Source organism: Arvicanthis niloticus, chromosome 1 (genome assembly GCF_011762505.2).
Source record: "Arvicanthis niloticus isolate mArvNil1 chromosome 1, mArvNil1.pat.X, whole genome shotgun sequence".
In the NCBI taxonomy this organism is placed as follows: Eukaryota; Metazoa; Chordata; class Mammalia; order Rodentia; family Muridae; genus Arvicanthis; species Arvicanthis niloticus.
In genome coordinates, this window is record NC_047658.1 from 38397244 (window position 1) to 38414372 (window position 17129).

Sequence of the window (17129 nt, forward strand, 5' to 3'; positions counted from 1 at the left end):
CCATGAGCCTTCTTTTCACCTGCCACTGTTTCATCTAATCCATTAGTTATATTTCCTTGCTCTGACATAATACATTGTCTTAGTTTAAACTGTCAAAGTGACCAGACAACAATTTTGTCTTTAGAGACAAAAGGAGAAGGGCAGTGGAGAAAGAGTCAAGAGATATGGAAGAGCTAGAGTTGGTGGCACATCTCTGTCTTCTCAGAATATTCCAACACTGAGGGGACTAGGTAGAGACATGTGGATAGGAACAATACTACAGGGAATGCCAACACCTTACCTAGAAAGAGCCATCAAACTCTCAATAACAAGGGGGTCTTTAGTCTACTGGGAAATGTGGGTAGCATCTGAGAATGAGAAACAGAATGGAGGTACACACCAAGCACAGTTTCTTAATATTGAAATTTTTCTCTTTCAGTTAAAATGCATGCGTTTTCTTTTATGTCCTAGTGATGTATATGACAGGAGAGGATGGAAAGGGGTAGCCAGAGGTCTGTCTCTTCAGGGTTTGCTCTGTGATCCTAATCGCAGTGGGAATGAGGCCCCTTTGACACACTGGCCAAGGTTGTGGAGAGCAAAGGTGCATGCCCGTTCCTGAAGCATTTCTGTAAGATCCCAGAAGTCCCAGGATTCCTTCCACTCCTTTAGGGAGAAGAGCCCAGATTCACTTTCCCTCAGGCCGTGCAGCCATTGGTGAACACTGTCCTCACCTATCTCTCCATGTAGCTTCTTGTTGAGCCCTTCAGCAGGCTGAATGTTGGTATTTGGAGCAGTTATCATTGATGGAGACTATATGTGACCACACTGTTGAGTGCAAAGGCTCAGAGACAGGTTGGCCCAGGCAACACACATTTATGGTTTGGAAACTAAAGCCCCGGCAGGGTGTCAGACTGTCTCCTAGGGTGTCCTTCAGCTGCTCCCCTCTGCCTCTGGCTTTGGGATTTGATGGTTCCTAGACCCTGGGAACATAGCCTCTGACTTCCTCCACTGATTTGCATGGTGTGTAATCAGGTTGCCTTACCCTCTTGTCCTTTTACATTTACAGACTAGAACATACTTCTCTTGGAAGCGAAAAGGCACAGGGAAAGGAGAGATGCCAGGAGCTGTCTCCTTTACACTGGGTACAGCTATGTAAAAAGTACAGAATCCATTCAAGATTCAGTCAAGACCCTCCTCTGAGTGCTTTAATAAGTTTACCAGCTTGGTTCTAATGTGTCCCCCTCCCTGATGTGCTGTGTAGGAGCCTTCAGTACAGGGGACTCTGGGAATGTTCTTTGTCACTTTAGCTCTGTTCACGCTATGGATGGACCCTAAATCCCCTTATAGGAAGGGGGCTCCCTGAGGAAGCTTGTTGGGGTTTCTGAGGAGGACATAGCAAACCCCTTCTGGGCAGGAAAGGGCTCCACAAGCAGAGTTTTATGCTCTCCTTGTCAACACCATCACATGGGAGGATTTTTCAAAACAGCCCTTTGTTGCTTATGACACCCGGGACCAGTGTGTCAACTAGGCTTCTAGTCTGGCAGTGAGCCTCTGGCTCTCAGAAGAGGAAACAGCTAAAGCTGCCTCTGGGACTCCTCTATGAGCAAGGAGGCAGCATCAATGACACTTGACACTGCAGGGTGTTTACTATGTCCCTTCAGGATCTCCCATGTTCCCCACCCCAGCTCTCTGCCTCTAGGTCTCTGCTTTGTTTATGTGCGTTCCTGTGACTGTGTCTAGATTTTATCTCATCTCACACAGGAGGACAGTCCAGATAGGCCGGATTTAACTTGATTTCTAGAATGAAGATGGACATGTGCTGCAAAACAAAGCGCAGAGCTGGGGAGAGGCCCTGTGCTGGGTCCTGAGCCATGTGCCAGGGCCGCTGCTCACGGAACCCTGGGGAGAATAGGAAACCTTGCCTATACCTAGAATTTGTTCCCAGAGCAGAGAACTTTGTGGGGAAATTCAGGTGTAGGTTTAGCAGGAAACAAACAGAAGCGGAGGAAAGGAAAAAGATCTGAATAAAGTTCAAAGACATCCAGACACTTTGTACCAGTTTGTGGTTGCAGGATCGGTACACGGTAGATGTGATGTTTAATAACCTTGTTCCCATTCCAAGTCACTTATTATTGATGTTCCACACACACACACACACACAAACCTAAACAAATGTCATACAGTCGTCAATACCCAAGCTGGGTGTGGGCATGCCAGAGCATGCCCAGGTCCTAGCATTAGTACATTGGATAGAGGATTGTGAGTTCAAGGCCAGCTTGAGCTATTTCAGACTAGCAGATGCAACATAGTCAGACCTTGTCTCAAAAGGAAAAGAAATCCTTTTGGTTCCAATTCAGAAGTATGTTTTTAAAAGTCTGTGATTGTTCCTTATATAGGCCTGAAACATATTCATATTTAAAATCTGAATTATGGCTTCATTTATTCACCCAGGAAATATTAATGAACTCCATCTGATTTCTAGGTATTGCCTAACACAGTGAAATACAATGGAGATAGGACAGTAGACGCTGCCCAGATAGCTGTAGGGCAGCATAGGATAGTTGGACCACTGTTTGAAGTTCATCTTTACATTGCTGTGACAACTCCCTGAGATAAGTCAACGTACAGAGAGGAAAAATGGGTAGAAGGATGAACCAGAACAAGACATAATGGTACTTATGAGAATGCCATAATCCATCACTTTGGTAACTTAGTTTGATTTCAAAAGAGGAAAAAGTTCGCTTTGGCTCAACTTTGGAGGTTGTAGCTCATGGTTGCCTGGTCCTATTGCAGTGCTTCTCAACCTTCCTATTGCTGTGACCCTTTGATACAGTTCCTTATTATGTTGTGGTGAATGTCAGTCAGAAAACTATTTTCATTGCTATTTCTTAACTGAAATTTTGCTACAGGCATGAATCATAATGTAAAATATCTTTGGTGTTGGATGGTCTTAGGTGAGCCCTGTGAAAGGGTTGTTTGACTCCCAAAGGGGTCACAACCCACAGGTTGAAAACTACAGTCCTATTGGTTTGGGCCTATGGCAGTACACACCATAAAGGAAACAGGACGGAGAAGGCAGATTCTCCATATGGCAGCTGGAGAGCAAAGACTCACAGATGCCACAAAAGTGATGAAGGACATAACTTCCAGGTCCCCCAACTCAGTGCTGTGGACGAAGCCCTGTACATGCTATGTAAGCAGTCACTAAGCTACAATCCAGCCAAGGCCCCACCTCTTAGAGGATATGCTATCTCTCAGTAGCACCACAGGCTGGCCACCAAACTTTTACCATACTTGTACACCATAGCAGCTCCAAATCCATGCAGTCAGACATGGAGGCCATGGTCACTCAGACATAGGCTTATTTGAGTTTAGGACTTAGTTCCCAAGTTTCTTACCTGTGAATGTGAAAGATGGATTTTTTTTCTGTTCATATTTTTAATAATTCTGATAAGAAGCAACTTGCATAGTTACAGTGTAATATAAATCATAGAAGGTATTTTATAAGCTATAGTTCCAACTGTTTAATTAAAAAATTTTATTGGATATTTTATTTATTTACATTTCAGATGCCATCCCCTTTCCCCATTTCCCTTCCCTGAAAAACCTCTATCCCATCCCCCCTCCTCCTTTTTGCTTTTATACCGTTTTAATTACACGCAAGTATTAAGGTCAATTCTAGGTTAAGGAACTAGCAATACAATAGATGCAAATAGTTAAGAACTATTTTAAAATAGTCAAAGAAGTAATTTCAGGCAGGTATCTAAATTTTAGGCTAGAATAAGGAAGTAGGCTTCAGACATGAAAATGACTTTGGGCTAGGACAGGAAAGTAGGCTCAGATATTTTGGTCATCCTGACAAGCCCTTAGAAACAGTGATCATGGGAGTATTCACAGAACTTTGTTTATTGTCTTGCTTGTTCTTTGACTATTTATGTTTATTGTCTTGCTTGTCCCTTGACTATTTGCAAAAGATGAATTAATATGTACTGTTGTCTTTTGCCATACATTTCTCACAGGGAGAAAGGTTGGCTACCTCACACAGACACTATAAAGCATCTGGTGCAAAGACCACGAATGAAGCTTTAGTGGGAAGTGATGGCCAAGGCTGCTCCCATGAAGACTTCCTGTGTACACTGGTCCTCTTAGGAAAGGGGTATATTAGACTCACAGCCTTATCATAATGCAAAATTCACTTTCTGTTCAACTTTTAAAGTCCCCATAGTCTTTCTCAGTCTTCACACAGTTTAAAATGTGAGTCTCTTCTGAGACTCAAGGCAATCTTTTAATTACAACCCCCTGTAAAACCAAAAATCAAATCACAGACTTCCAACATACATACATACATATATATATGTGTGTGTGTGTATGTGTGTATGTGCATATATATATATACATACACACACACGCACACACACACACACACACACACACACACACACACACACACACACACACACATATACCACCCCATAGGGAGGAATGGGAGCGTAGTGAAGAATACTGGACTACAGCAAAACTGGATCCCAGCAAAGCAAACACAGCCTTATAGTTCTCCTGATATCAACAGGCTTACAAGGCTCTTTCCTTCAAGCTTTTCTGCCACTGACATATACTGCTTTCTTGGCTGGTTCCATCCGGTCTGCAGCTACCTTTGGCAGATGTCTATCAGCTGTGCCATCTTCGATATCTTGGGATCTTCGCTGCAACCCCAGCTTCTTTCTCTTGGGTTTATAAAATAGCCTTTCGTAGCCTCTTGCCCTCTAGTGCTCACAGAGAGACTCTCCTGTCACAGGGTGCCTCCCTCAGTGGCTCTCTGCAGCCACGGGAGGCAACCATGATACTTTTCCCCTTAGTCCTTCATAACTCTAAAGCCAACAGCAAACGGAGGATACTCTCAAGTTTGGCTGCCAGCTTGGATGGCTCCTGGGCCCCTTGAATCACATTAGCTTTTTGATTTGGTTGCTTCCTAGGAACAGAAGACACCATGGGCTCTCTGTCACTAGCTGGAAGCTTGACAGAGTGGGGTCTCCCAGCTGAGGACATCCTTCCCTTTGTTCCAGTATAGATCGGCCCTCTCCTTAATGATGCGGCTCTCCTGAAAACTTATGGCCCCTCTTTCAGCACAGGCTTTGGATGTAACATTAAGCTTTTTAGTTCTCTCTCTCTCTCTCTGTCTCTGTCTCTCTCTCTGTCTCTCTCTGTCTCTGTCTCTCTCTGTCTCTCTCTCTCTCTCTCAACTGTATACTTTTCTGCTCCAATTGTTCTTTTTAACTATAAACCTGCATAAGAGTCATGAATAATAACCAAACCACAGATTCAATGTCATGCTTTGAAATCCTCTCTGCCAAAGTTGTTCCATTGCATTTTTTTTTGCCTCGGGCAAGTTCTTAGGACAAGGGCAGAAAGCAGCCTGATTCTTCACCAGATAGCATAGGAATGGGCTCTAGCCCAGTTCCTGGTGTTTCCCTCCGAAACATCGCCACGGTCCCCATTGCTCTCAGCACTACTGCCTTCCAGGCTCCTAGTGGAATGGCCCATTAAGCCCTGATTGCAGCATTTAACCTCTTTTCTAGTGCCCCCACCAAGTTCCGAAGTCTTCCGTGTTGCTTCAAAATGACAACAGCACAATCAAGTTCTTTGTAACAGCAGTCCACTCACTGGTACCCATGTCTCTATTAGTTACCTTTCTGTTGCTGAGACAAAATACCACAGCTAACACAGCTTATAGAAGAAGGATCTTTTTGGGCTTACAGTTTGAGGGGGTTGAGAGTCTGAAATGGGGCAGGCATGGCAGCAAGGGGCAGGCATGAGGGCTGGAATAGAAAGCTACAAATAGGAAGCAAAGAGAGCTAACTGGAAGTGGTAGAGCCTACCTCCTAAACAGATAAACAAACAAACAAAAATCATCTGAACCCATGGGGACATTTACATTCAAACCACCACAAGGGACCATAGGTAATCCTACAAAGATTCTCATATTTTTGTTTTCTAATACAGATAATTATGTACACAGGGGAAATAGTGCCAAAGACAAGCTGTCCACCCTTGACTCTCAGCAGTTGCTTTCAGGTTCTACAGAAGCTTCAGTTCCATGAGTTAGAGACCCTCAGTGATATGGTCCTTTGCTGTAAGTCACATGGTCATAGACATACATAATGATAGTTCATGAACATGCCTATGTGAAAGGGCCCTTCTGCATGCATGGGTGGGGATTCTGTCTGATGGGGGAGATGAAGCTTCAGCCGCTTACTTGGGTTTGGGACACAAGCATTTTTCTGGCCTTCTTAAAGTATCTAGGTGGCTCTTGGGTGCCAACCTAAGGGCATCCAAACAGAGCCTGGCTGAGGTGGAGCATTGGTGTGTTGGCCTTGATCAGGAACCAAGTGTATTTACCCTCATCTCCTCAGAACCTAGTACTGGACCCATGAAATGCTCTTACACATCTCTGTTGAGTGAGCAGGTAACTGCCCAACTCCAGGACATCTACTATGCAGAGAAATCGAGATAGGAAATAGCTTATTCTTTATGATAGTCAAGAAGTGAGAAATCCTGTTGCACTTTCCCAGAGATGGATGAGGAGTTAGTCAGTAACCAAAGCCTGAGTAAAGGACTGGGTGGCAGCTAGCCATATTAACCACCTTCTGAGTCCCTGTCAGCAGAGTTGGAACCTCGACACTCCCACATTGTGCATATAACCCATGCTGTTTGGTTTCATTGTCTTGGCCATGGGCAGCAGTTATCCTCAGAATGTCAGCATGGGGCTCTTCCCCCAAACCCAGCAACAACAAGGAGCTGGGATGCTCAACTCATCCAGCTGGCCACTCCATACTGGATACTTGCTTCCCTCACAGCATACACCCAGGCTCGGGACAGCAGAGCTACCTCCTCAGAGGAGAAGTGAGGCCTGGTGGCACTGTGGCTCTGGGCTGTCAGCATGGCAGGAGAGGTGAAATCACCATGGGGAGTGCAGAGTCTGGGGAGTGCAGAGTCTGAGGAGTCCTCTGTGTTTTATGGTAGGTGTTTAACAGATACTGAAGCACACTGCCTTACAGCTCTCATAGCAGGTAGAGTTTTCTTGTTCTGGTAGCATATGTGGGGAAGCTGTAAAATGCTATCAATGGGTGTTATGAGCAAAACATCTCACTTTCTCATTTTATTTTCTGCAGGAGTCTCCTTCTATGGGGCTTATAAATTACCTAGGACTTGGGACTGAAGCTTTTAAAAATGTCTAATCCAAAAGGGATTTTGAGCTCTTTTCAGGGTTTTGTTGTTGTTGTTGTTTTGAGACAGTGCCTGGCTATGTAGCTCTGGCTAGCCTGGGATTTTCATCAAATGAACTTTCTGCCTCCCAGGTACTAGGATTGAGTGTGTGTCCCCACATCCAGCTTTCTTGCAGGGTTTCTAATAAACCTAGTACATAGATAATTTATAGACAGACCATATCTGGTGGGACAGGCTGTGGTACTTCTTCCTACATGTTTTGTCCTGTATACCAGGGAGGATTTGACATCCATGAGACTAACCTTCAGGATGCTCTGCTCCCTCCTTTAGGAAATGGAGAGGTTGATGCTTAGAGAAAAGGGAGGGGAATCTTACCTTTGACCCTAGGGGACCTCACTCCCTGCTTTCTCTGGGACAGCCATTCTAACTCCAGGACCAGCTTATAGTCTCCAGGACCAGCTTATAGTCCCCAGCAACCTTTAAGTAACTGTGAGTTTCTTGCCCTTCATTCTTTCCTTCCAAGTCCACGTCAACTCCTATAGACAGCCTGCCTTGTGTAGAGTGACCTCACTGTCTCCTTGGATCCAGAGTGGGGTCCAGCCTTTCTGAGAGCAGGGGCACCATGCTCTCAAAAAGCACATTCTCATCTTTCCAGTCTTGGCCCTCAGCACTGGCTTGACCCATAGCTGCAAGCATTATTGAGGGGCCAACCAGCCCAGCAAGGTCAGAGAAAACATTTCCACTGCCTTGGGTTCTTGAATAGGTCCCTGCAGTTGGAAAGCAGTGTGTATAAGCAGTGGACATATGCTGTATGCTAGGCACTGGTGTGGATGTTTAGAACACACTGTACCCACAATGGTCCCTAGAATTCATGGTGATAGGCTCTTTCTATAGACAGACAAACTGAGGCTCAGGAGGCACCATGAGTTGTGGGGCCGAGTTTTATTCCAGGCTTTCTGGATCCTGGATCTCTGGCCTTCTGGGCTGTTTATTCTACCTTTCAAACTGTTGCTTGATCAAGAAGGCAAGTCATATTGTGTAAGAGAAATTTATAAAACCCCCAATTATAAATTAGCAATAATGTCACTATCCAAGAATTGCCATGGTTAGTGCTTTGCTATTTCCCTTTCTAGATCTTTCTCTGCACATGTTTTCCAGTTGCTGCCCCAATCTTTACTATGTGAATTATGGAAATTCCCCTACTCATGTCTTCACTAGACAAGTACCACTCTGGTACCAGTTTGACTGAACAGTTTCTTCGCTCTCTCATTCCTCCTCCCCATGCCAGTGCCAGTGTTCTCTTCTTTGGGACAGCAACTATTTGTCCATTTTTTGGGTGGCACCATCACAGTCTGTTGATTTCAGTAGAATAACTTCAAAATCTGTCAGTGTGGTGTGATCACCACCCTCACCACCATTCATAATAAGCCAGCCGCTTTCAACTGTCGTCAAAGCATCTCTTGGTGCACGCCATCCAGATCACCTACCATGACCCAGAATCTTGCAAAAGGAAACCTGTAGCGCCTACAAGAGGCTGAAGTTGGGAGGTCACTAAATGCTCTGTCTCTCGACGATCTCTCATCTCTCGATATCTGTTATCAATCACAGACATCTATGTTTAGTTTGTGTGCACCCACAGACAAATGTCACACACAGTGCATGTGTGGAGACTAAAGGATAACTATGGAGGATAACTCCAGACCTTTCTATGAGTTCCTGAGGCTTGTGTGCTAAGTGCCTTTACCCACTAAGCAAACGCAGGCAAGCATACACATGCATGTACTTGAACTAGTATGTATATGGAGGTCAGGGGATGGCTTTCAAAGTTGCTTCTCTTTTTCCACATTGTTTCTGCTCTTCTTGTCGATGACACACTGTGTGTTCCAGGCTAGCCCGCCCTCAAGCTTCTTGGCAAGTTTCCAGTCTTGGTTTCCCTAGTTCCCTGTAGGTGCTAGATTACAGATAAGAGCTGATGCATGGTTTTGGTTTTGGTTTTTAATGTTGGGTTTAAACTCAGCTTGTCAGGCTAGCATAGCAAGTTCTTTAGCCATGGAAACACTGCACTTTTAAATAAATAACATCTACCTTTTTTTTTTAAATAGGTAAAATGGCTCCAACAACAGGAAGTGAAGCGCAGGGTCAAGAGACAGGCGCGAAGCGACTCTCTTTATTTTAATGATCCCATTTGGTCCAACATGTGGTACATGGTAAGTAAGGTATTGGGACCTCTGTCTTCTCGGGGACATTAGCACGCTGTGCCTCTGAAGTGGGTTAATTTTCATTGCTGCTTCATACCTATAATTTTTCTACTCTTATGATTTGTAATGTAAATATCTGATATGCAACCCTTGTGGGGGGCCATGACCTACAGGTTGAGAACCACTGCTCCTCCCTCCATACAGAGCCCTCCCTGAAGGCCTGCGTGAGACTGTGTGAGAATTCAGGGAGGGCTCTGTATGGAGGGAGGAGCATTGATGCTGGCTGCAGAATGGACTGAGTGGTGAAGACCTGTCCTTGGATGGTGTTCCCAGCAGGAGACAGTGACACAGGGACTCACACTTGTCAGGTGCAGAGAAGACCAGGGAGCCTCCACATATAAGCAAGTCTTTCCTAAGGTGGAGCCCACTGTTCTTCATTGCTTCCTAACACAGTCATCCCTGTCTGGCTGGGTTGCCATGCTGTGCTCTGTTGGTATCAGGAGTGTGGAGTGTTCTGTGGCTGCTCAGCTGCAGAGGTGTCTGTCCTGGGCTTCAGTGTCCTCTGTGCTTGCAGCATTGTGCTGATAAAAACAGCCGCTGTCGCTCAGAGATGAACGTCCAGGCGGCGTGGAAGCGTGGCTACACGGGAAAGAATGTGGTCGTCACCATCCTCGATGACGGCATAGAGAGGAATCACCCAGACCTGGCCCCCAACTACGTGAGTACAGCCTCAGAATTGACACACATGGAATTTAACTACACCAGTTATTAAATACATACCGACTGCCTTTCCTCTTCCCCAAACTCTTTAAATCAGAGACTAATGAAGATCATGCTGGGAAAGGTCAGGGGTGCAAACATTCTGCTACTCCTCCCTGCAGTAAATATGGGAAATGTACTAAATCCTCTAAGATACCCAGGTGCCAAAAGTAGCTAAGTAAATCCCATGGAACCCACATCTGAGGTCATTATGTGGCCCACAGGGACGAGTTGTGAAGACTGCGTTAATTCTGGAAAACTTGGTGACGCATTTCCTGTAGAGGACAAAAATTTATATGAATACCATTACTACCAATACGTAAAGGGAACTATGCACATTAAAATATGAAATTAAGGAAATTCTGATACATGTGCCAACTCGAACCTGAGGGCCTTATGCTGGGTGGAATTAGCTGTCTCAGAACACAAATACTGAGTGATTCCTCTTCTGAGACACATCTGGAGCCACACTGAGAGACAAAAGCATGGCGGTTGCCAGGGCTTGGGGAGGGGTGGTGGGGAGTTACCATTTTGTCAGAGCAGACTTTAGTTTTGCACAGTGAAAAGTCCCAGTGATAAAGGGTGGTGGTAATTGCACAAAAAAAAAGTATGTGGATTTAGTGACACTGAACCGTACACCTAAAGATAGTTGAGATGGTAAGGTTTTATGTCCTGTATATTTCACCACAATGAAAAGTATATAGGATGGTAGTTATAGTCAGAGCGATCCTGGGTATGATTTTTCTTCATTTTCCAAGGCTTGGCAGACGGATGGTTTAAAGTAGCATTATCAAATATTGCGCCTCCAATTCTCACTAACCAAGATTTAATTCCTAGGATTCCTATGCAAGCTATGATGTCAACGGAAACGATTATGACCCATCCCCAAGATATGATGCCAGCAATGAGAACAAGTATGTCCTTTTGTGCCTGCCGTACTGGCTTAGCTTCCTTTCTTTGCAAAGAGGGGCCCTGCAGAAGTTCTAGGCGCTGGGTGATTCACCTGCCTGAGTGCTGTCTGAGGCATGTCTAGGGTCTCAGAAGCCACTCTACCACCAAGGGAAGTGGGATCTGGACTCTCTGTGACTGTGTTCAAACATCAGTCTGGTCTGTCCAAACACACTAGTCACATACCTGAGCTCTTGACCTTATGGCCGAGGTGGAAAGTCATGAGTGAGGCTGGACAAATAAACGGTTCAAATCCCACCTCTCCCGCCCACTGGCTGTGGCTGTTTGTGCACGTTAGAGAAACCTTGCTGACACAGTCCTTCTGTCATGGAGGCTGCTCCGCACAGATGATGTACCCAGCTCAAGGGCTGTTGGGATAGGTAAGTGAGGTGACAGGTGGGGATCGGTTACATTGTAAGTCACCACCTTAGGTAGCCTGGAGAGGTCAAGTGACCTATGCAAGCTAAATGGCAGTCCTGGGTTGTTTCTGCATTTCCTTCACGGTGCCTGCTTGTCCTTTCTCTGTCAGCAAGCCTGATTCCCTTAACTCTTATCATTCTTCCAGAAATATTTAGAGGAAAGTAACAAAAGCTCTTTCTTCTTTCCCTGTGTTGACACAGCACCAGCTGGTGTATGTCTTCCCAAGCTGCTTCTGTTAGTCAACTTTCTGTCACTATAAGGGAATGCCTGGCTTAGAAGGAAAGGTGAATATACATGCAGTGGCATGCATCTCTGGTCCTAGCTACTCAAGGGGAAGGCAGGAGGTGCTTAGAGAACAACCTGGACAGTATAGCAGGATGCATCTCTGAAACAGGGGAAAAGAAAGGAAGACTGGGGGGAGGGGGGTAGGTTTGGGGGAAGGGGAAAGGAGGAGAGAGGGAAGTGGGAGAGTGTAAGAAGGACAAAAACAAACAACAAAAAAACAGATGGAGAGAGATTTACTTTGGCTCGCAACTTTGCCCCAGTCCATGATCAGTTGGTCCATCGTGGTGGGAACATAAAGCAGCACTTAACACTTCATAAGGTAAGCTAGAAAGCCAAAAGAGAAGGAGGAAGTGTCTGAGTGTCACAGCCTCACTCAGATCACGTGATCAGTGACCTAAGGCTCCATCTGCTAAAGATACTGCTCCTCAAAGTAGTGCCACCATGGGACTAAGCCTCTAACACATGAGACTGAGGGCAGGGCATCCAGCATCCAGACTCCAGCAGTATACCAGTGTGCCGTGGGTTCCACTCAGTGCTGTGCAGGGCTGCTTGGTGCTATGTGCCACATGCCAGATGCTGGGCTCCTGGGCTCCCAGACTGCTTCCTGCCTCACGTCCCAAGGTGCCCTTCTGTGAGGCAGCGGGGAGGCCTGGGGCACAGGGCCCGCTTCCTGGTCACACATCAAGGGGTGGAAAAGCATGATCTATATTCCATGCAGTGACCCTTGAAGGGCAAAACCAAATCCCATTGTGTGACCTGAGAGCAGGCCCAGCCTTGGAGCTGCAAGACTTCCAGAGAATGACAGATGACACCGTTCCAAGGGCTCTAGCATCCAGGCCCTGGGCCATTTTTAAAATTTGCTACACATTTGAATAGATGATTCTGAGTCCCCCATGGTCTCTCCTCACAGATGTACGATGTACACTAGTTTATGTTTTGGCATCCACTAGAGGGAATGACCCAAGGTGGCACCTCAGAAGATAGGCTCATTTCTGGGGAAAGCCATGTGTTCCTCTGTTCATTTCCTCATTGCCCCCCAGCCTTTGCTGAGCATCCAAAAAAACATCCTTTCTCAGCTCCTGGTAAACAGCTGTGGAAATGACAGAGGTCTCTTCAGGCTAGCAAGCTTGTCAGGACACAGGGAACCAAGGCAAATGCGCACGGGTTTCTTTGTATTGTATCAGTGAGGCAGGCGTTGACACCGCCACACCTGTATGTGCCGAGTGACGCGTCTTTAGTCACAGGAGGCACAGAACTGAGGCAGGTCTGTGAACAGCAGTAACAAGTGCCGAGACACCCAGGGCCATGGACACTGGCAGCAGGTGCTGCAACTCTGCCTGGGGATCTATTGGAGGCATCCTAGAAGGGACATCCTGGGAACCAGTGCCATCTCCAGAAGGCACAGAGGGCAGGGCAAAACCTGATTGCATACATATGCTTAAAAAAAAGGCAGGGGTCTTTGCTGGCATCTCAGGTATAGAGAGCAATAGCTGACCTTGGCTGCAGAAATAATGAGCAGTACACAGGATTCATTAATAATTGCTGGACCAGGACCTCACTTTCTTTGTTTCTGTTTTCCTCTGCTTCAGACATGGCACTCGCTGCGCGGGAGAAGTCGCTGCTTCGGCCAACAACTCCTACTGCATCGTGGGCATAGCATATAATGCAAAGATAGGAGGTAAGGTGAGACACAGAGCTGGGAGCAGAGGGGTCAAGGGCTGGGTGGAAAACACTCTTTCTGAGGGGTTCAGCTGCCTCATGTCCTTTGACCTGGGCATAGACCTGGCCTGAAGCAGCAATGCCAGCTGTCCCAGCTCAGTCAGCCAGCCTAATAGTGGGTTCTCGAGGTGGGACTTGCTTGATTGAGTGAGCAGATAGACCCCCCACTCTTCAGTTGTTCAAGCCTCGCTCCTTCAGATCCTTAGTCTGGCAACATCTGATATCTACTAAGATGCAGATTCCTTGCTTCCCCTCGAGACCCACAAATCAGACCTGTAGATTCCCAGGGAGTTTGTCTGCAAAGGGTCATTTGAGAACATGGGCCTCCAAGACTCTCTGGGGTCAGGCAGGTGGGTGGGGTCAGTGGAAACAATGCTTACAGAGAGCCACCCAGAGGAGCTGCACAAGTCCAGCTTGCTGTCCTTGGATGGTTCTCCTCTATCCTCATTGTCAAACTGTGGCTCTGAGCTTCCCGGAGTCTTGGAGGGCGAGGACCTCCTGAGTAGGGCCAGGAGCAAGAATGTTTTAAAAATTAATTTTTCAAACATCTTCAAGCACGTACCGCATGTATAACTCTGGGCAGCCATTGAGGGGGAGATGAAGATGCCAGACATAACTAGGAGCCTCCAGCAGCTCAGCATGCCTTTGGGGTGACTAGTACTGCAGAGAAGTCAGTACGGGACCAGGTACTGAAATGAGACAGGCAGGCGGAACTTGGAAGGGTAGAAGCAAGAGACATGGCTGGAGCCTGACCTGGAGGCTTGGCTGCACATAGGGCATTCCAAGGAGGCAAAGGAATCAGCAGTGTAGAGCTGGGAGGACATATACTACTTAAGGACAGGACCAGGAGTGGGCTGGATACTGGAAGATACATGGAGATTGTGCTGTTCTTAAGCCAAGGAGCATATGGCTCCAGCGTCTCCAAAGCTGCCATGCATACTTTCAGTTCTACATATATGACCACCTCTTCCTCCTGCCCGTCTCCTGACACCCACCACTGGGCAGGGTAATTTTGGAACACCCCAGACATAGGGCGGCTACCCTCTCTCTGAGTTTTCATACACAAGATAGGGAATTTCTCTGTAGTGCCTCTGGGCTGATCATAGACCTAAACCTTTTTATGCCTGTCCCCCTCCCCCCGCCCACCCCACCCCCCGTACCCCTACCCGCAGTCATTGCTCCGGAGAGTAAAATGTGTATCTTAACCTGCCCCAGTCTGTCTGGAATAAGTCATAATGAATCATGTGTAAAGTATGAATCGAGACAGATTGTTTCAATTTACACCCTCGTGCTTTGTGCTGGAGGTTTTGTGTACTGAATATGTATGCACTGCTATTACTCCATTCCTTCTTAGTCTTTATTTTGACACACATCTGGCTATGTAGCCCAGGCTGACCTTGAACTCATAGCAATCCACCCCCTGAGTACTGAGATCACATAGCCTGACTCGGCTATTTCTCTTACTCTTGTTTTAAATACTCAAGTCAGTCATAGAAAGTTACACCTGCTTGTATATGGAGAGTTTCTTGAGCTTTGTGGTTTCTCTATTTTCAACCTGAAGAATTTATTTTTTGAGATAGCCTAAACTGGCCTGGAGCTCTGTACATAACCCAGGCTGGCTTCAAAGTCATGGCCATCATCCTAGCTCAGCCTTCCAAATACTGGGAGTAAAGTCAATGTACCCAGAGATTTCTCTTTTAATTTTTTTTTTTTTTTAAGTTTAGGTATTCTGGTAAGAAATTGTCCTAGAATTATTTGAAAGTGTCTTTAAAAGGAACTAGTCAATTAATCTAGTATTAATGGGTTGTATGCCCATGCATACAGAGGTCAGAGGAAAACCTGGGTAGAGACTGAATTCCTGGCTCTGAAAGTATGTTTGTCGTGTTTTGGAAAGGGGCTGTGTTGAGCAGGACTCTTGCCTGACACTTTCGACATTTTAAAGATGTTGGCCTCTGTCTCCTGCCCATCGCTCTCTCTGAGGGTGAGCCGGGTGCCATCCTGACTGCCGCCCCTGCATTTGTGTGTTCTCTTCTGGGGAAGCTTGATGCTGCTTTTCTAAACTATTATATTTTTGTAGCTATATATGGCCTCTTGTGTCATTTTCTTTCTATTATTCCAGATTGGAGTTTGCTGATTCTCAGAGAGTTCATGCTAGCTTTCTCTTTAAACCAGTGCTTCTCAAACCTTCCTAATGCTGTGACCCTTTAATACAGTTCCTCATGTTGTGGTCATCCCCAAACCATAAAATTATTTTGTTGGTACTTCATAACTGTAATTTTGCTACTGTTATGAGTCGTAGTGTAAATATCTGCTATGCAGGACCTGTGAAAGTGTCATTTGACCCCAAAGGGGTTGTGACTCACAGGTTGAGAACTAACACACACACACACACACACACACACACACACACACACACACACACACAGAGAGAGAGAGAGAGAGAGAGAGAGAGAGAGAGAGAGAGAGAGAGAGAATTTAAAGAGAAAAGTCAGTGTTTAAGTGTTTTTTACTTTGAATCACCTGCCTGCTCTACATACCTCATAGCTCACTGAGGCACTTTCCTATATTAAAATCTGTCTCTCCGTTTGGTTTTAGTTAGACAGTTAGTGCTACACCTTCTTTTTACAGCATCCAGTCTATTCTTAATCCCTTGCTATTACAAAGTGTTAGTTATTGTATTTTTCTGTCTTCAGTTTTCAGTTTGCTTTGTCTTATTTGTAACCAGCTCTAAATCTTCCCTGAGGCTCCCGCAACTTCACTCTGTAAGTGTCTTTTATCTTAAACTCCCTGGCGAGGTAGTCAGAGTTACTGCAGAGTCTTTAGTACGAAGTCCAGTAGCCCAGTCATTTTTATGTCCCTAATGATTAATTCTGCTCTTTATAGTGGCTCACATATTCTTCTATTTTGCACGCCTAGTTATTTTTATTGTATCATTATATAATAAAATTTATTATACAATAAAAATAATCTACACTGTAGAATTTGGAGCCTGTTGATTTTTTTTCTGAATACTGTAAAATGTTGTTATAGCAATAATATAAATTTGAAATTTGAAAGGCTTATTCATCATTTTACAGACTTCTTTGCCAGGAACGTAGCTTTTGCTCTTATAGCATAGCTTTTGGTGTCTCGGTGGAAACCTGCAGCCCTGGGCTGCAGAGTGCTTGGGACATCTGCACGGCTTGTTCAGGTTTGTGCCTGTTATCTTCTTCCTAGATTTTTTTTTTTTTAACTAACATTGCCTAGACACATGTTCAGGGATCAGTCAAAGGAGTGAGTGAACATTATGCCTTTTCCTGGGTCCTTTCTGAGATTCCTTCTCTCAGTTTCTTAAAATCTGTGTCCTGTCACAATTGACTTCAATGGAGAGCCTGGTTGCGGAAATCCATCTAACACCCAAGATAATTCTTTCCTTTAAACCACTAAATCCCTATCTATCTCTGCCCTCTTCTGGTTGCTTTCTGATGCCCTTAAAAATGGACATGTTTCCCAGAGTCTGTGATTATTATCTGTGAAGAGGTGGCCTGCTATGTGCTCCTCTACCCTTACTGAAACAAACTTAGAACTCATTCACACATTCATACATACATACATACA

The 17129-nt window shown here is 45.5% G+C and overlaps 1 protein-coding gene across 2 annotated transcripts in view; it reads left to right on the forward strand.

Moving 5' to 3' along the window:
* Positions 1–17129, forward strand: part of Pcsk6 (proprotein convertase subtilisin/kexin type 6) — a 185885-nt gene that overhangs the window by 55447 nt on the left and 113309 nt on the right. For both annotated transcript variants that reach the window (XM_034507496.2, XM_034507503.2), the window contains exons 3-6: positions 9306–9410; positions 9976–10119; positions 10998–11074; positions 13403–13491. In XM_034507496.2, the coding sequence (XP_034363387.1) occupies positions 9306–9410; positions 9976–10119; positions 10998–11074; positions 13403–13491 (415 nt within the window). The remainder of the gene's footprint in view (positions 1–9305; positions 9411–9975; positions 10120–10997; positions 11075–13402; positions 13492–17129) is intronic.